General features: G+C 45.2%; 1 protein-coding gene across 1 annotated transcript in view; it reads right to left on the minus strand.

Moving 5' to 3' along the window:
• Positions 1 to 380: 380 nt before the first annotated feature.
• LOC141073672 (uncharacterized) overlaps positions 381 to 20,260 on the minus strand; it is a 53,984-nt gene continuing 34,104 nt past the window's right edge. The window contains exon 2 of the mRNA XM_073561021.1: positions 381 to 3,886. Coding sequence (XP_073417122.1) covers positions 1,512 to 3,886 — 2,375 coding nt within the window. The 3' untranslated portion in view covers positions 381 to 1,511. The remainder of the gene's footprint in view (positions 3,887 to 20,260) is intronic.

The following is a 20,260-nucleotide window of genomic DNA, read 5'->3' on the forward strand; positions in this document are numbered from 1 at the left end:
ATGAAGACAGAAGAGAGAACACAGTAAAACAAACACAAATTATAAGTTCTCAGTCACAAGAACGAGATTTCACAAGAAGAACAATTATCAATTGTGAGAAAGTGAAATGTGAGCAAAGTATCTGGTGCCTGGAGGGTTACATGAGATGGACGGGACCTCTGTACATGAGAAGAGGCGCCATCACCCTCCTGCTTGTGATAGATTACTACCAGTGTGGAGTCAAGAGATATTCAAACTATGGGGATAAACATAATGAAAATGGATATATCAACAAAAATGTCCAGAAAATAAATAGGGCACTTCAAACATATATAACAACTAGTCCCCCATAATCAAATGAAGGGCACAAGAAGAGATCCCACAATAATGATCAATTTAAAAGGTATACATTTTATTGAAAACACATCTAAAAACAGAGTAAATAGGCAGCAAGATAGCCATGACAGGGGACACCCAAATAAATGTAAGGATTTGGCTATAGCATTATACAGTGTGGCACAATAAGTCTAATGAAAATTCCTTAGACACTGCAGGGATCCTGGAAAAAATCCACTAACAAAACAGGGATCCTAATTAGGATAATCCCCTAGCACAATGGCTATAATAAACATTGACCCCAAGGTGTACTGCATGAATAATGCGTGCCATACATAATGAACAAAGCTCAATAGATGCTAACCGACCTCACAAATAAATCAGCCCTCACACTGAGGTAGACAATCAATCAGTAAATATATCAGTAAATAGATGTGTGGAGAGAGCTAAGAGAGGTATACCTGTGTCGATGAATCACCGGGTGTCCCCTCACCCCGACGCACGTTTCGGTAGAAGCTGGTGGTGAAACTCATGTCACTTACCCCAGCAGGCCACGGGTATCATTAGAAATATTGTCCTGGTGCTTGGGGACGGGGACAACATGAGCCTGTGTGATTTCAAATGCCAGGGCTGAATTTCAGCCCCAGTCCGTACCTGCAACCAAGAGTTGGTTTCTTAGCAAAACATTCCCCACATTGTGAACACAAATATGACTTATGTCCTATGTGACGTCTCTCGTGTATTATAACATGAAGGGCTCATACTCATTTGTGAGAAAAACAGATGAGTGCAATCCGAGAAAAAATCGGCTTGCACTCTGACCAATGTTATTCAGTGGGTTACATCTCATCTGCGATTTTTTATTTCTCAGCTGAAATCGGACTGAGAAAGAAATCGCAGTATGCTGCGATTTGCTGCGTATCTCGGACGAGACTCGCCAATGCAAGTCAATGGGTGCGAGAAAAAAAATCGCACAGCATACAGACCATCCGCATGTCGTCCATTTTTTTACAGATACCTTACCATTCTGTAGCATAGTACACTGTAAATGGTCCTGTAAATGATTGTAGAAAAATAGTTGGAGAGAAAAAAAAACCATTGCATACGGATGTCATACAGATGCTATGTGAGAAAATTGCATTGTACTCGCATGACACTCGTCCGTTTTTTCGGTCCTGATATCAGAACGTTTTTTTTTACACATATGTATATGAGCCCGAAAGCTGCTTAGCTCCTGTGTGACGACGCTGATGATAAAAAAGAGTGGGTTTTTGAGAAAAACATTTCCCACATTCTGAACATGAATATGGCTTCTCTCCTGTGTGAATTCTCTCATGTAAAACAAGATGTGATTTTTGTGTAAAACATTTCCCACATTCTGAACATGAATATGGCTTCTCCCCTGTATGAATTCTCTCATGTGAAACAAGATGTGATTTTTGTGTAAAACATTTCCCACATTCTGAACATGAATATGGCTTCTCCCCTGTATGAATTCTCTCATGTATAACAAGATGTGATTTATGTGTAAAATATTTCCCACATTCAGAACATGAATATGGCTTCTCATCCGTGTGAATTCTCTCATGTGCAACAAGTTGTGATTTCTCTGTAAAACATTTCTCACATTCTGAACATGAATATGGCTTCTCATCCGTGTGAATTCTCTCATGTGCAACAAGATGTGATTTATCTGTAAAACATTTCTCACATTCTGAACATGAATATGGCTTCTCTCCTGTGTGAATTCTCTCATGTGCAACAAGATGTGATTTATCTGTAAAACATTTCCCACATTCTGAACATGAATATGGCTTCTCATCCGTGTGAATTCTCTCATGTGCAACAAGTTGTGATTTCTCTGTAAAACATTTCTCACATTCTGAACATGAATATGGCTTCTCTCCTGTGTGAATTCTCTCATGTGCAACAAAATGTGATTTATCTGTAAAACATTTCCCACATTCTGAACATGAATATGGCTTCTCTCCTGTGTGAATTCTCTCATGTGTAACAAGGCTTGATTTTTCTGTAAAACATTTCCCACATTCTGAACATGAATATGGCTTCTCTCCTGTGTGAATTCTCTCATGTGCAACAAGATGTGATTTATCTGTAAAACATTTCCCACATTCTGAACATGAATATGGCTTCTCATCCGTGTGAATTCTCTCATGTGCAACAAGTTGTGATTTCTCTGTAAAACATTTCTCACATTCTGAACATGAATATGGCTTCTCTCCTGTGTGAATTCTCTCATGTGCAACAAAATGTGATTTATCTGTAAAACATTTCCCACATTCTGAACATGAATATGGCTTCTCTCCTGTGTGAATTCTCTCATGTGTAACAAGGCTTGATTTTTCTGTAAAACATTTCCCACATTCTGAACATGAATATGGCTTCTCTCCTGTATGAATTCTCTCATGTATAACAAGTTGTGATTTATGTGTAAAACATTTCCCACATTCTGAACATGAATATGGCTTCTCTCCTGTGTGAATTCTCTCATGTGTAACAAGGCTTGATTTCTCTGTAAAACATTTCCCACATTCTGAACATGAATATGGCTTCTCTCCTATGTGAATTCTCTCATGTGTAACAAGACTTGATTTCTCTGTAAAACATTTCCCACATTCTGAACATGAATATGGCTTCTCTCCTGTATGAATTCTCTCATGTATAACAAGTCGTGATTTATGTGTAAAACATTGCCCACATTCTGAACATGAATATGGCTTCTCATCTGTGTGAATTCTCTCATGTGCAACAAGTTGTGATTTTTGTGTAAAACATTTCCCACATTCTGAACATGAATATGGCTTCTCTCCTGTATGAATTCTCTCATGTATAACAAGTCGTGATTTATGTGTAAAACATTTCCCACATTCTGAACATGAATATGGCTTCTCATCTGTGTGAATTCTCTCATGTGCAACAAGTTGTGATTTTTGTGTAAAACATTTCCCACATTCTGAACATGAATATGGCTTCTCTCCTGTGTGAATTCTCTCATGTCTAACAAGGCTTGATTTCTCTGTAAAACATTTCCCACATTCTGAACATGAATATGGCTTCTCTCCTGTATGAATTCTCTCATGTATAACAAGTTGTGATTTATGTGTAAAACATTGCCCACATTCTGAACATGAATATGGCTTCTCATCTGTGTGAATTCTCTCATGTGCAACAAGTTGTGATTTTTGTATAAAACATTTCCCACATTCTGAACATGAATATGGCTTCTCTCCGGTGTGAACTTTTTCATGTGCAACAAGATTTGATTTCTTTGTAAAACATTTCCCACATTCTGAACATGAATATGGCTTCTCCCTTTTAGGAGCTATTTCATCTTCAGCATTTTTTCTATAACTTTTATTTTGCTTAACAATCTGTGATGAATTAGGAGATAATTCATTAAAATCATCCGATGATCGATCTCTGCTGTGAACGGCTGGGGGTATAGATGAGATGTCGGTATGCTTTGTACATGTATCTTGTGTGATATTATAATCATCTGCTTTAAATTCTAAAGCTATCAGGCGTCCCTCATAGCTCCCGGTACAGTCATCTGTCAAGAATAAAATGCATATTATTATTTGTGATTAATAAAACCTAAAATATTACATTTATCTGAAAATTACAAAAAATATAAAAAAAAAATCAAATCCCTTACAAATGGCAGGAACAAAATAAGCATATTCCCTGTGGTAAGTAAATAAGTAAAAGCAATAATGCATAGACATGACAAAGGGAAATTAATAAACACAGTTTTTGATTGCAAAAAAGCATAAAAGTCATCCCCCACCAGCGTCAAGGTGTACCCAAATCGGGATGGTCCCAACCTCTAGTATTAAAACCTTAACCTGTGTCAAAGCGACATCAATGTGAATAAAGGCCGAGCAATACGAGTACCCAGAAAAATGGGAAGTTATATAAACGTGATGTCCAGTTCAAAGAAAGGAAAGCCACACCTGGACCTGCACTATTGCAGAAGACTGAAACTTAACAAAAAAAATGACCTGGAGTTTAAGTTGGTATCCATGCAAAATAGGAGCATGTTCATATGTTTTATCAAAAAGGATGTTTACTAAGGACCCTGTGTTATTTCTATGCAGTATGGCTTTTACTTATTGACTTACAGCAGGTTGTGTGAGCATTTTGTATCTGTATTAGGATTTGTCTGTTTAATGGCCAGTGTGAACATGCTCCTATTTGGCATGGATACCAATTTATACCAATTTTTTCTGGTAAAATTGCAAGGTATGCAGAAAACTATTATTAACGGACCAAAGTGTCATTACTTTGGGTGAACACAGAATAAATGATAAATTCTTCTAACGCTCATTCCAGGTCACTGTCCAGTGTAAGTGTAACAAAATAAACAAATTTGTCATCGATCGTTTATTTTATACAAGCATAAAAGTGATCGTTGTCAGCAGCATGTAAGAGGGTGAACTGTGATGACATCAGGAGAGCATTAGGACCCAGCTGCTGCATGTCTGGGCTGAGTGTGAAAGCCTGGGAAACTGTGTGTGCTGGGCTGTGGGGCGTAGTGTCTGCTGTATAGAGAGTGAAGCTTCTAGAAGCAGAGAGACTGCCATGAGAGACGCTGTGTTTGAGGCAGCTGATTAGAAGCGAGAAGTCTGGACTCTGTAAAGACTGTTTGCTGCCAGCGTGGTTCTGCTGTGGAACAATTATTGAGCATTCATGAGAGCTGTGTGACTTTGGAGCTCTGTGAAATCGCTGCTATGCTAAACTAAAAAGCAACAGAAGTCATTGACCCTGTGCAGACCCAGGCGGATTGCTTTCAGGGAAGCTGTGAATGACTGCTATAGGAGAGACGGTATCCTGTACCATCCTTATTGAGAGGGATCCTGATAAGCCCCGTTGAAATGCTATCCCGGACTGTATCCTGAGGCTACAAAACCATAAGTCCCCGGCACGTGGGCTCGGCATCGGCCGACAAGACGCAGAGCCTTGTGTTGTTGTAGCTGTTTGGGCGCCGAAGATTTTGGGACTGGCTGCAGTCGATGCAAGTTATATGCCTGAGAGGAAACGCACCTCAGGTTAATGGTACTGTAAGCATAGATACCCGGGTATCCCCAGATTAAGTGTTTAAGAGTTTCTGTTATATATATATATGCATTGTTGTGGGTTTTGAACAGTGTGTACTCAGTGTGCCATCCCAAGGGGTCCCATAAGACCACCTCACTCGATTCACACCTGTTTTTCTTAGTACCTTGTTTTACCTTTTTGGATAGGTAAATTTATTCTAAACCTCAGTGTAACACACTCAAAAAGGGAACTTTGGGATTGGCATATTGATTTAAGCTCCGGCTAAGTGAGTGTACTAAATAAGGGGATTTCAGTATGTTTCCTTCAAATACTAAATCTCACTCCAACTGTCATTTTAGTAAAGACAGTAGGGGAATTTCTGCCTCAGTCTCGGTTTGTGACATACCGGATCTTATTCGGACCTCTGGTCATTACAGATTTGGCGTAGTCGGCAGGATCTAGTGCTTGTCATGGAAGGAGGCAAGGAAAGAAATGACCCTGCCACACCAGCAGCTCACCTCGCTGATTGTGGATCCCCCGGCAGCTGCGGCGTCTTTAGGAGGGTATGTGACAGTAGGAGCTTTACTCCAGCATATGCTGAAATACAACGAGCGTAACATGGCGCTGCGAGGGTACGGAGTATTCTGCATATGTGTAATCTGGCCCCCTTGTTACGAGCAGAGCTGGCATTAAATGAACTACAGGGTGACGCTAGGTGAATGGTGATGGTACGTCCAGAATCAGAGTGGAATATGCTGGAGAAAATTTTGGAACTGTTAGAGGGGAGTTCGGGAGGCCGAGCTCATGTGGCCCAGCTTTGGTCCCTGTTCTTTAATCACCCCCAAAGGGAATGTGAGTCCCTGATGCAGTACTCTAATATCTGACAGGAGATGCTGAATGAGGTGCAGCGACTAGACCCAGGGGCTATGGAGGCATTCCGAGAGGTAGACCGCTTGCTCTGTGATCAATTCATCACCGGGTTAGCCAGTAGACTTCTCCGAGACAAACTGATGGAGATGGCCCGGAAAGCACCGGAATTATCCTTCTGGCAGAGCCACGGTGGAAAGGGAGGAGAAGACTGCTGCTGGTGGGGGCTGCGCAGAGATTGAATGGGCTTGAAGTACTACTTGAGTCAGCTCCAGAGAAGTCCTCATTTGCCAAGGCACACATGGCCCGGTCTCTGGCAATTGTGAAGAATGGACGGGTGCCAGTCCGATGCATCAACGTTTTGGATGAGGCTGTTACAATTCCCACTGGGACCATCCTGGTTGAACTGTTTGCGCCGGCGGGGAAGGTGCCTGACAGGACAGTATTTTAACTGCTCCCAGATCAACAGTCATCTTGGACATATGAGGTCGAGGTGGGCCGGACCGATCCCCCTACCGAAGAATGGAATGGTCATGTAATCATGGATCAGATGGGAGTGGATCGGGAGAAACAGACCTCTGTGCAGTTGGAGCAGTTGGAGAGAGTCTTGTAGGAGCATCAAGAAACCTTTTTGCGACATGGGGAGGACTTCAGATGTGCTCGGACGATTGAGCATGAGATTCCCACAGGGGATATTCCTCCCATTCGGGAACGTTATCGCCAAATTCCCCCATGCTCTATCAAGAGGTGAAGGGCATGGTGGCCAGTATGCTTGACAATGAAGTGATCTGAGAGAGCCAGAGCCCCTGGGCGGCTCCCATAGTCTTGGTTGGAAAGAAGGATAGGACTCTTCGAATTTGTGTAGACTATCGAAAATTGAATGCCCACACGGTGCGGGACGCATATCTGTTACCTCGTATTGAAGAATCTCTGTTGACATTGGGTCAGGCCAAGCATTTCTCGACGATGGATTTGGCAAGTTGCAACTGGCAGGTACCAATGTCCGAAAAAGATTGGGCAAAGACAGCGTTTGTCTTAACAATAGGGCTCTATGAATTCAACCGGATGCCCTTCGGGCTCACTAACGCCCCGAGGACCTTCCAACGCCTGATGGAACATTGCTTAGGTGATCTGAATTTTGAATCGGTCCTGATATATCTAGATGACATTGTGGTGTTCGGGACCTCATTTGAAGACCATCTTGAGAAGTTTCCTCTAGTCCTCCGGTGGCTCAGTCTCTACTGCCCGAAAATAAAACTGAAGAAATGTCAACTGTTTCAGAGTCAGACTGAGTATTTAAGCCACGTGGTGACCCAGGACGGGATGCTGCCTGGGCCAGTAAGGTTAAGACCGTACAGGAGTAGCCACCTCCTTGCGACCTGCGAGAAGTGCGGGCCTTCTTGGGCTTAGCGGGGTACTATTGGCAATTTGTGCCTAAATCTTTCACAAGTGGTGGATCCCCTGAATGAACGTTTAAGAGGGACAGCGCTGGGTCCTCGAAACCACCCCATTCAATGGGGGCCCCAGCAGAGAAAGGCATTTGATGAAGTGAAAACCTCCTTAACGAGTGCCCCATTGTTGGTGTATGCCCGGTTTGATGCCCTGTTTCTGCTGTACACAGATGGTAGTCTTCATGGGCTGGGGGTGGTACTAGCACAGGTATGGCAGCAGGTCTTTAAGAGACAGCTAGCATAATCTGGCTACCTACAGCTCATTTTGGCTAGAATTACTCGCTCTAGTGTGGGCAATGACAGAACGTTTTGCCGAGTATCTGACAGGAGATGAGGTGCTAGTCATGACAGATAACAACCCGCTGGCTCACTTAGAGAATGCAAAACTGGGAGCGTGGGAGCAGCGGTGGGTCGCCTGCCTTGCCAAGTTTAATTATCGTATTAAATTTCACTCTGGGCAAGAAAATGGAAATGCAGGTGCATTGTCAAGGGTACCCCTTTGGTCCTTGGGGTGAAGATGTTGATGACCAACTTGAGGACAATAAACCCCCGGCCTTGGGCAGGTACCTATCTTCCGAAGTGTAGTACACTCAAGTGGGGTGGCATCCGGGATTCCCTGTGTCCTGGGTAAAACGCCCTCAGATTGGGCAAAAGTCCAGGATGAGTGCCCGGACATTGCACTTGTGCGCCGTTGGGTACAAAACTGGGTCTGACCCCATGCAGAGGACAAGGCTCAACTGTCCATGGAAGGAGTGAAACTACTGCGACAGTGGGATAAGTTGTGTGTGGAACAGGGCCTTTTGTATTGTAAGGTGTACCTACCATCTGAGCTGCAGCACCGGTACCATCTGATAATCCCTGTGTGGATGGGTTTGGTGGTTGCTCGCGAGACGCATGAGAAGGGGGCTCACTATGGAAGTGAAAAGACACTTCAGTAGCTGCAGAGAGTCCTCTATTTCATTGAATTGGGAGAGATGGTGGCAGACGCATGTTGGCAGTGTCGGGTCTGTGGGCTCAGTATAAGCCCTGAGCAGCGGGCTGCCACGCAGTCTAGTAAGACTTCCGCTCCGCTAGAGCTACTCATGATTGAGTATGTTTTGATAGGGTACTCTACATCGGGGTACTCCTATTGCCTGGTAATGACAAATCACTTTAACAAGTATGCTGTAGCGGTGCCAACAAGAGACGAGACAGCAGAGTTAGCAGCTGAGGTCGTGTGTCAACATTTCCTCCAAGTGTTTGGGTGTCTGCAGAGAATACTTTTGGATCAAGGGGCATGCTTCCAGGGAATGCTGATGAAGAAGCTGCACCAGCTGTATGGTATCTAACAGTCAAGAACAACGCCTTATCACCCCCAGGTAATGGGGCATGTGAGTGCTTTAATTGGACCCTGTTGCAGATGTTGAGGACATTAAAGGGTCAACAGCAGGTACGCTGGCCTGAGTATCTCCCTGAATTGATGTGGGCCTACAATAATAGAGTGCACAGCACTACTGGCTATTCACCACACATGTTGATGTGTGGGAGGCCCGGCAGAGACATTGAGGATTTGAACATGCCGGATCACTCCTCCAATCCCCCTCGGACTGCATCTGAATGGGTACAAAAGCACAGGCGGCGATTAAGAGTGGTGCATCAGGTGGTGGGTGATCACCTTCGTCAGGTGGCCCATAGTGACACGCGACCCATGCAAACAGCTGTTTTCTCCGGGAGATAGAGTGTTGGTGAGGGTCAAACAACGGTCAGGAAGGCTGAGTGACCGATGGGAGGTGACTCTGTATCTGATAAAAAAAACAGGTGAATCCGGCGATTCCAGTTTACGAGATAGAGCTGGTGGGGACAGGGGGCCAACCCGTAATCTTCACCGTAACATGCTACAACAGTGCTGGTTTGAAGATTCAGTCCCCATTCCCATGGAGCCAGAGGCTGCATTTCAAGGGATGGGCACTCCTAGTGCACTCGAATTTGATGGTGTGCCTTCTCCTGCGCCTGCTTACTTGACCCCTGTGACCAATTTGTCCCCGTGTGGAGAGAGTGTTGAGAATGTGGTAGATCCTGCTTAAGTGGGAGAAACAGGAAAGTTATTTGACCCTGATGCTGTGTCACAGGGCACCATGCCTCAGGAGGAAGCAGCATCATTTGCGCCTTCTATCGACACCACGGAAGAGGCTCCCACTCTTTCTGGGACCGCGCCTGTTAAGGTGAATCTCCGGAGAACTACTGGATCTACGGTGGGAATACCACCTCAGTGCTAGGCTCAGGACGAATTTGAGTGGGGAGGTGTGTCGGGGACGTCAACCTCTAGTGGGGTGACATGTAAGAGGGTGAACTGTGATGACATCAGGAGAGCATTAGGAGCTAGCTGCTGCATGTCTGGGCTGGATTGGAGGGGATTGGAGAAGCAGGAAGCTCATCTGCATATTTCCAATGCATTCTGGGAAGAGGAGAAGAGCCGCCTTAAGCTGATCGTTCACTGGGACTTGCTGGGTCTCGCTGTTTGAGGACATCACAAAACCAGGGATTGGAGAAGCAGGAAGCTCATCTGCATATTTCCAGTGCATTCTGGGAAGAGGAGAAGAGTCGCCTTAAGCTGATCGATCGCTGGGACTTGCCGGGTCTCGCTGTTTGAGGACATCGCAAAACCAGGGATTGGAGAAGCAGGAAGCTCATCTGCATATTTCCGGTGCATTCTGGGAAGAGGAGAAGAGTCGCCTTAAGCTGATCGATCGCTGGAACTTGCCGGGTCTCGCTGTTTGAGGACATCGCAAAACCGCACGCGAGTTTCCACCCATCATAGCCTGCATCAGCAATATGGAAGAGAAGAAAATCCACATGGTCACCTGCAACACATGCTACATGTTTACGGATATTCCGGCCCAAAAACTCAACTTTACCTGTCAGAAGTGCAAACTTGTTGCCCTCTTAGAGGAAAAGGTGCAGGGACTGGAAGAAAGAAAAGTAACATTGAAGGTAATTAAAGAACATGAGGACGTCTTGGATGAAGCAGAAGCAACCATTCAGGATTTGGAAAGTGAGAAAAGCTTCAGAGCACATACAGAGGCTGAAAAGTGGAGCCATTTGATGAAAAGAAGCAAACGGATCAAGTGGTCATCACCACCCACACAGCTTAGCAACCATTATGAAGCCCCCATGCTGGAGAACAAAAATGGCACAGCTCAGGATGATACCGTATCTACAAGAGAAGACACACTATCAACAAAAGTTACTCTGTCAACAAAAGCGGAAACAAATGACACTCAAAAACACGAGCAACAAGCAGTGCGTCCGGAAAGAAAAGAAGAGTGGTAGTTGTGGGCGACTCACTACTAAGAGGCACGGAGGCAACTATCTGCAGGGCGGACATAACGCACGAGAAGTATGCTGCCTCCCAGGAGCAAAAATCAAGGATGTGGCCAACAGGATACCAACTATCCTCATATCCAAGGACGACTACCCTTTCCTACTGATACATGTAGGCACAAACGACACGGCAAGAAATGACCTACCAACTATCTGCGAAGACTTTGAAATTCTGAGGAAGAAAATAAAGGAACGGAACGTACAGATTGTTTTCTCATCAATCCTCCCAGTCGATGGCCATGGCATCAGAAGATGGAATAGGATACTAGAGGTGAACAACTGGCTACAACGGTGGTGCAGGCAGCAAGGATTTGGATTCTTGGACCATGGCGTGAATTACCTCTACGATGGACTTCTCGCAAGAGATGGGATACACCTCACAAAACCTGGGAAACACACATTCGCCAGAAGACTTGCCACACTCATCAGGAGGGCTTTAAACTAGAAGGAGAGGGGATGGGAGGAAAAACAGCTGACAAGAACATGCAGCAGAAGGACAAACTAATCAAGGCTACTAGATGTGGTACAGAGGACCCAAGACAGGGTACTCAGAAGGAAGCTAAGAAAAAGGAAGCAAAACTTCCTTCCTGCATGCTGACCAATGCAAGAAGCCTGACCAATAAGATTGAAGATCTGGAGTTGGTAATGTATGAGGAAAAATACGACCTAGTAGGAATAACTGAGACATGGTTAGACGACAGCTGTTATGATTGAGTCACCGCAGGAGGCAAAAACAGAAATGCTAGCTAAGTCCAGAAAACCGGAGAAGTTGGCAACTATCAGATTGCAGACCCCTGAACCTAACAACACAACTAGCAGTAGCCGTGGGGGGTTCCTACGAAGACCTAGACCACTCGATCACAGCTGGAGAGATACATAGGCCTAAAGAAGGAAAGGGGAAATCTAACTGCCCCAGAGCAGACCCCAAAGCAATAGGCAGCCCCCCACATATAATGACGGTGAAGCAAGATGGAAACACTTACACAGACTGAAAGACAGAGTGAGCAAAGATGGGGCCCAAAAACTACCTAGATAGGAACGGATAGGAAAGCTGCTGTCTGCAATCTGCCAAAACCCTATCAAAGACAAAGCCAACCAGCTGATATAAAAATGGCCCTGAAGCAACTAAGCTACAAAACTAAATCAGCACTCAGGTATTTTCAGAGGACAGAGCTAAAGGAATACTGCACATTCCAGCAGGGAGTGGCAGAATCCAAAAAGCAAGAAAAACGAAAACAAATCTTAAATGCAAATGGCAAAGCAGAAAAACTTAGCTTTAGGAGAGCAGGAATCAGACTGGTGTCCAAGAGTCCACAGAGAAATCACCCGCAGGGCAGAAAGGGCGTAGGCAGCCTTATATCCAGTCAGAGACTCCACTCAGCCAATCGTCTTCATTAGTCCCAGGTGCCTGATAATCAGGCTCACTACCTTCCTTCACTAGGATAGGGAGTTCACCAGGCCTCAGAGACGGAGGGGAAAATGAACTCACAACAGTACCCCCCCCTTGAGGAGGGGTCACCGAACCCTCAACAACGCTACCAGGGCAATCAGGGTGAGCCCGATGAAAGGCACGCACCAATCTTTTGGCATGAATATCAGAGGCAGAGACCCAGGAATTATCCTTCTGACCATAACCCTTCCACTTAACCAAATACTGGAGTCTCCGTCTAGCCAGACGGGAATCCAGAATTTTCTCTACCTCATATTCCAAGTTACCTTCAACCAATAGAGGGTCCGGAGGTGCCACCTCAGGCACAACTGGCTCAACAAACCTCTTCAACAAGGACTTATGGAACACATTATGGATCTTAAATGTGACAGGAAGAGCCAAACGAAAAGAGACCGGATTAATAATCTCCAAAATCTTGTAAGGTCCAATAAATCTAGGCTTAAACTTAGGAGAAGCCACCTTCATAGCAATATTTTTTGATGATAACCAAACCATATCACCAATCTTAAACTGGGGACCAATGGTCCTATGTCGATTGGAAAACCGCTGGGCCTTTTCCTGGGAGAGAGATAACTTATCCACCACTTGGTCCCAGATCTGGTGCATTCTCTCCACCACAGTGTCAACCCCTGGGCAGGCAAAAGGCTCCATCTGCCCTGAAGAAAATCGGGGATGAAACCCAAAGTTACAAAAAAAAGGTGACATCAAAGTGGCAGAACTAGCTCTATTATTTAAAGCAAATTCGGCCAAGGGCAAAAATGAAACCCAATCATCCTGATCAGCGGAAATAAAACATCTCAAATACGACTCCAAGGTCTGGTTTGTTCTCTCTGTCTGCCCATTGGTCTGAGGGTGAAAAGCAGAGGAGAAGGACAACTGAATTCCCAACTTGGAACAGAACGTCCTCCAAAATTTAGACACAAACTGAACTCCTCTGTCAGATACAATGTTCTCAGGAATCCCATGCAAGCGAACCACCTGTTGCAAAAACAGGGGCACCAACTCAGAGGAAGATGGCAACTTAGGGAGTGGTACAAGATGAACCATCTTAGAGAACCTATCACAAATCACCCAAATAACAGTCATTCTTTGAGAGACCGGCATATCAGAGATGAAATCCATTGAAATATGGGTCCATGGCCTCCTGGGGACCGGCAAAGGCATCAACAACCCACTAGAGCGAGAACAAGATTTAGACCGGGAGCAAGTCCCACAGGACTGCACAAAATTCCTGACATCATGAGACAAGGTGGGCCACCAAAAAGAGCGACTCACCAGATCTCTAGTACCAAAAATACCAGGATGACCAGCCAATGCAGAGCAATGAACTTCAGACATCACTCTCTTCTTCCACTGGTCAGGAACATACAACTTTCCACTGGGACAACGCTCAGGTTTATCCTCCTGGAACTCTTGCAGAGCAAGTCTCAAATCGGGCGAGATGGAAGAAAGAACTACCCCTTCGCCTAAGATGGTAGCAGGCTTGGTCACCACAGGAGAATCAGTAAAGAAACTCCTAGAGAGGGCGTCTGCCTTGACATTCTTAGTTCCAGGAAGAAAAGAGACCACAAAATCAAAACGTGTAAAAAACAAGGCCCTCCTAGCCTGTCTAGGGTTCAAGCGTTTAGCCGACTCTAGGTAAATCAAATTTTTGTGGTCAGTGAGGACCACAACTTGATGTTTGGCTCCCTCCAACCAATGTCTCCACTCCTCAAATGCCCATTTCATGGCCAACAGTTCCCGATTCCCCACATCATAGTTACGTTCAGATGAAGAGAACTTTCGGGAAAAGAACGCACAGGGGTTCATTTTAGATGTTACCGGATCCTTTTGGGACAAAACCGCTCCTGCACCAATCTCAGAAGCATCCACCTCTACCTGGAACGGGAGTGAGACATCAGGCTGCCGCAAAACCGGGGCGGAGGTAAATCTACGCTTCAGCTCCTGAAAGGAGGCAACAGCCTCCGGAGACCAATTCAACACATCCGCACCCTTCCTGGTCAGGTCAGTCAATGGTTTGGCAATACTAGAAAATTTTGCTATAAATTTCCGATAAAAATTAGCAAAACCCAAAAACTTCTGGAGGGCCTTCAAAGAAGTGGGCTGAACCCAGTCATAAATGGCCTGTACCTTGGCCGGGTCCATTTCAATAGTTGACGGAGACAAAATAAATCCCAAAAAAGAAATCCTCTGTACTCCAAAAACGCATTTCGATCCTTTGACATACAGGGAATTCTCTCTCAAGATCCGGAACACAGTCCGAATATGTTCCACATGAGAATCCTAATCCTTGGAGAAGATCAAAATATCATCCAGATAAATAATCAAAAATTTATCGACAAAGTCTCGGAAAATATCGTTCATGAAGCACTGGAAGACAGAAGGGGCATTAGTGAGCCCAAAAGGCATCACCAGGTACTCAAAATGTCCCTCCGGAGTATTAAACGCCGTCTTCCATTCATCCCCCTGTTTAATGCGGATAAGATTATACGCCCATCTGAGGTCAAGCTTGGTAAACCAGCAAGCACCTCTAACTCTAGAGAATAGATCCGAGATCAGGGGTAACAGATACTGATATTTAATAGTAATTTTATTGAGGGCACGATAATCAATACAAGGCCTTAAAGAACCATCCTTCTTGGCCACAAAAAAAAAAACGGCACCTAAGGGTGAAGAGGATGGTCTAATATGACCCTTCTCCAACGCCTCCTTAATATAGGACCGCATAGCCTCGTGCTCGGGTACAGATAAATTGAAGAGCCGACCTTTAGGAAATTTACACCCCGGACTTAGTTCAATCGCACAGTCAAAACTCCTATGAGGAGGCAAGGACGCAGACTCATTCTCACTAAATACATCATAGAAGTCCGCCAAATAGTCAGGAACCTCATGCGACTGAGGAGAGGTGGAAAAAACCGGAGCCTCACTAAAGGAACACCGGCAACCCCAACTCACCACAGACACAGACTTCCAATCCAAAACTGGATTATGAATTTGCAACCAGGGAAACCCCAGAACAACAGCATCATGCAGACCATGCAACACCAAGAATCTGCAATTTTCCTGGTGGTCTGGGGCGACCCGCATGACCACCTGGGTCCAAAACTGAGGTTTATTTTTAGCCAAAGGGGTAGCATCAATCCCCCTCAAAGAGATAGGCGTCTGCAGAGGTGTCAACGGAAATCCACAACGTTTAGCAAAATCCAAGTCAATTAGGTTTAGCGCTGCTCCCGAATCCACAAAAGCCTTGGTGGAAAATGTGGACAGGGAACAGATCAGAGTAATCGCCAAAAGAAACTTAGGCTGAACCCCACCAACAGAAAACGTGTGTGCAAAGCGTTTCTCACGTTTAGGACAAACAGAAATAATATGTGAGGCATCTCCACAGAAAAAACACAGCTTATTACGCCTTCTGAATTCCTGACGTTGCGCCTTAGACAAAACTCTATCACATTGCATAGGTTCAGACGTCTGTTCAACCGGCGGCAACACCTCTCGTGTAATCCTGCGTTCACGTAAACGCCGATCAACCTGAATGGCTAAAGACATAGAATCGTCCAGACCAGAGGGAACAGGAAATCCCACCATAGTATCTTTTACGGCTTCTGACAAACCCTTCCGAAAGAGAGCAGCCAAGGCACTATCATTCCAGGTAGTAAGGACCGCCCACTTTCGGAACTTTTGACAGTACAACTCTGCAGATTCTCGACCCTGGTTCAATGCTAACAGGGTCTTTTCAGCCTGATCAATAGCATTGGGTTCGTCATACAGCAACCCCAAGGCTTGAAAAAATGCGTTCACATTAGTCAGAATAGGATCATCTGGTTTCAAAGAAAACGCCCAATCCTGGGGATCGCCGCGCAGCAAAGAGATGACAATTTTAACCTGCTGCGCGGAGCTCCCTGACGAGTTAGGCTTCAAAGCAAAAAATAATTTACAATTATTTTTGAAACTCAAAAATTTAGATCGATCCCCAAAATATACATCAGGTGTGGGGATCTTTGGTTCAACAGCATGTGAACGAGCAAGATAGGCGGAAATCCCTCGCACCTCAGCAGCGAGCTGCTCCACACGATCAGACACTTGTTTTATCTCCATTGAGAGAAAAAAAATTCCCCCTACGGCCTCAGAAATATAGAGGAAAGAATACACACCTTTTTTTTTTTTTTTTTTTTAAACACAATTCTTTCCTGCTATTGAGTACCCTAGGATCTGCGGTATGGCGGGTGATTCTGTTATGATTGAGTCACCGCAGGAGGCAAAAACAGAAATGCTAGCTAAGTCCAGAAAACCGGAGAAGTTGGCAACTATCAGATTGCAGACCCCTGAACCTATCAACACAACTAGCAGTAGCCGTGGGAGGTTCCTACGATGACCTAGACCCCTCGATCACAGCCGGAGAGATACATAGGCCTAAAGAAGGAAAGGGGAAATCTAACTGCCCCAGAGCAGACCCCAAAGCAATAGGCAGCCCCCCACATATAATGACGGTGAAGCAAGATGAAAACACTTACACAGACAGAAAGACAGAGTGAGCAAAGATGGGGCCCAAAAACTACCTAGATAGGAAAGGATAGGAAAGCTGCTGTCTGCAATCTGCCAAAACCCTATCAGAGACAAAAGCCAACAAGCTGATATAAAAATGGCCCTGAAGCAACTAAGCTTCAAAACTAAATCAGCACTCAGGTATTTTCAGAGGACAGAGCTAAAGGAATACTGCACACTCCAGCAGGGAGTGGCAGAATCCAAAAAGCAAGAAAAACAAAAACAAATCTTAAATGCAAATGGCAAAGCAGAAAAACTTAGCTTTAGGAGAGCAGGAATCAGACTGGTGTCCAAGAGTCCACAGAGAAATCACCCGCAGGGCAGAAAGGGCGTAGGCAGCCTTATATCCAGTCAGAGACTCCACTCAGCCAATCGTCTTCATTAGTCCCAGGTGCCTGATAATCAGGCTCACTACCTTCACTAGAATAGGGAGTTCACCAGGCCTCAGTGACGGAGGGAAAATGAACTCACAACAGACAGCTATGACTGGGCGGCTAACTTGCAAGGATATGATTTGTTTAGGAGGGATCGTAAAAAAAGGAAAGGGGGTGGAGTCTGTCTATATATATATATATATAAAGTCCACACTAAGAGAAGATGTACAAGAGGGAAACGAAGAGGTGGAGTCTCTATGGGTGGAGATACAAGGAGGGAAAAGTAATAAAATCCTCATAGGGGTTTGTTATAAGCCACCAAATATAACAGAAACCACTGAAAATCTATTATTGAAACAAACAGACAAAGCAGCAAATCCCAATGAGGTGATTATTATGGGGGACTTCAACTACCCCGACATAGACTGGGAAACTGAAACCTGCGGATCTCAGAAAGGAAACCAATGTCTGTCAGTGACCAAGGATAATTATCTGTCACCACTTGTGCAGGGCCCAACTAGAGGGACGGCCCTTCTGGACTTAATGTTAAGCAACAGGCCAGATAGAATAACAGAAGTCCGAGCCGATGGCACCGAGGGAACAGTGACCACAATATAATACATTTCCACTTGTCCTTCAGTAAGGTGCCCTGGAAGGGGGTGACGAAAACGCTGAATTTCAGGAAAGCAAAGTTTGATCAGCTTAGAGAGGACCTTCGCCGAATTGATTGGGAAAATGTCCTCAAAAATAGGAGCCCAGAAAATAAATGGGAAATATTTAAATCAGTTTTACACACCCACTGCGAGCTAGCCATACCGTACAGAAATAAAAGGGCTAGGAGCAGGAGAACACCAATGTGGCTAAATAAGGATGTAAAAAGGGCAATAAAGAACAAGAACAAGGCATTTAGGAAGCTAAAACAAGAAGGCAATGAAGAAGCATTAAAGAGTTATAGAGAAAAAAATAAAATGTGCAAAAAACAAATACATTTAGCAAAAGTGGAAACTGAGAGACTCATTGCTAAGGAAAGTAAAACAAACCCCAAACTATTCTTTAATTATATAAACAGTAAAATGATTAAAATTGATGGTGTCGGCCCTTTAAAGAACAATGAGGGTGAATTCATAGAGAGCGATGTGGGAAAAGCAAATGTTTTAAATACTTTTTTCTCGACAGTGTTCACACAGGAAAAGGATTTACCAGGGGAAATGCAGAGTGATAATGTAAACTCCCCATTAAGTATTACCTGCCAGTACCACCCCATGTTTTCGGAGGTCCGCTCTGCGTTGGCTGGAGTCTGAATGAATGACGCTGGCTGGAATTCCTTGTTTTCATGGGCGCATATAAAAGATCACTGCTTCTCCACGTATTTCCAGTCTGACAACACTTTACTCACAGGACACAGAATATATCACACAGATACAGAGGGCAGACCAATAGAAAAGCGGCAGGCCAGACATGCATTACAAAAGCCGCAGGTGGCCAGAGCCTGCCGATGTTTACTGTGGGAATTACAAAGGTGGGGGGAGGGCGGACAAAAGGAGAATATCATGTCCCCTCTGCCCAGGGACGCAGCCTGTGGGCTGATGCATTAGGGACATGCATTTCACATGGAACCTATTATACATACATACAAGTGCACAACATATTCTGGGTGCTAAGTGGTTCTGTAACACGGCTCCCCCTTTTCAGCGACGCGATCGGCATACACAGTCTGATCCTCAACGGATCGGTTTGGGGATGACCGAAGTTTATGGGGTTGGTACAAGTTCCGTTTGTCGACTTAGTCCATCGGCGTTTCCATTTTTTTGCCGGGTCTGTGGTGGATGGTGAAGTCCAGAGGTTGTAGGGCTAAACTCCACTGCAGCAATCTGGCGTTGTCTCCGGAGACCCGATTAAGCCAGACTAGGGGATTATGGTCCGTTAGGAGGGAAAACTGTCGTCCATACAAATATGGTTGTAACTTCTTGAGTGCCCGTACTACCGCCAGGCACTCCTTCTCGATGGCCGCATAGCTTACTTCACGGGGCAGTAGTTTCCGACTCAGGTAAGCTACCGGGAGTTCTTGGCCGTCCGGCCCGACTTGGCTCAGTACTGCCCCCAATCCAAACATAGAAGCATCTGTGTGAACAAGGAAACGTTTAGTTGGATCAGGTGCGGCCAATACAGGGGTACTGGTGAGGGCGTCCTTTAGTTGGCGGAAGGCTTCCTCACACTCTGAGGTCCAGGTTACCTGGAGGGGTTGGTTCTTATGGGTCAGATTAGTGAGGGGCTTGTCTATGCTGCTGTAATTGGGAACGAATTTCCTGTAATACCCCGCTGTCCCTAGAAACGCCATGACCTGGGTTTTAGTGCGTGGGATGGGCCATTTGGCTATGGCCTCAATCTTGGCTGGTTCGGGTCGCTGTTTCCTACTTCCCAACCAATGCCCTAAATACTGAACCTCTGCTTTGCCCACGTGACACTTGTTTGGGTTCAGGGTGATTCCGGCCTGGTGGATCCTGTCCAATACTGTCTCTAGGTGATTTAGATGCTCTTCCCATGTCGCACTGTAGATGGCGATGTCGTCCAGGTAGGCACAAGCATAGTCCTGGAGACCATCCAGAAGCCGGTCAGCCAGCCTTTGGAAGGTCGCCGGGGCATTCTTCATCCCGAATGGCATAACTCGAAACTGGAATAAGCTGAACGGGGTGACAAATGCCGACTTGGGAATAGCGTCAGGACTAAGGGGAATCTGCCAGTAGCTTTTGCATAGATCGATGGTGTCAAATACTTTGCCCCCACCAGCCGGTCTAACAACTCATCCACACGCGGCATGGGGTATGAATCCGTCACTGTTT

Source organism: Dendrobates tinctorius, unplaced genomic scaffold, assembly GCF_039654945.1.
Source record: "Dendrobates tinctorius isolate UK_male_01 unplaced genomic scaffold, ASM3965494v1 ptg000311l, whole genome shotgun sequence".
In the NCBI taxonomy this organism is placed as follows: domain Eukaryota; kingdom Metazoa; phylum Chordata; class Amphibia; order Anura; family Dendrobatidae; genus Dendrobates; species Dendrobates tinctorius.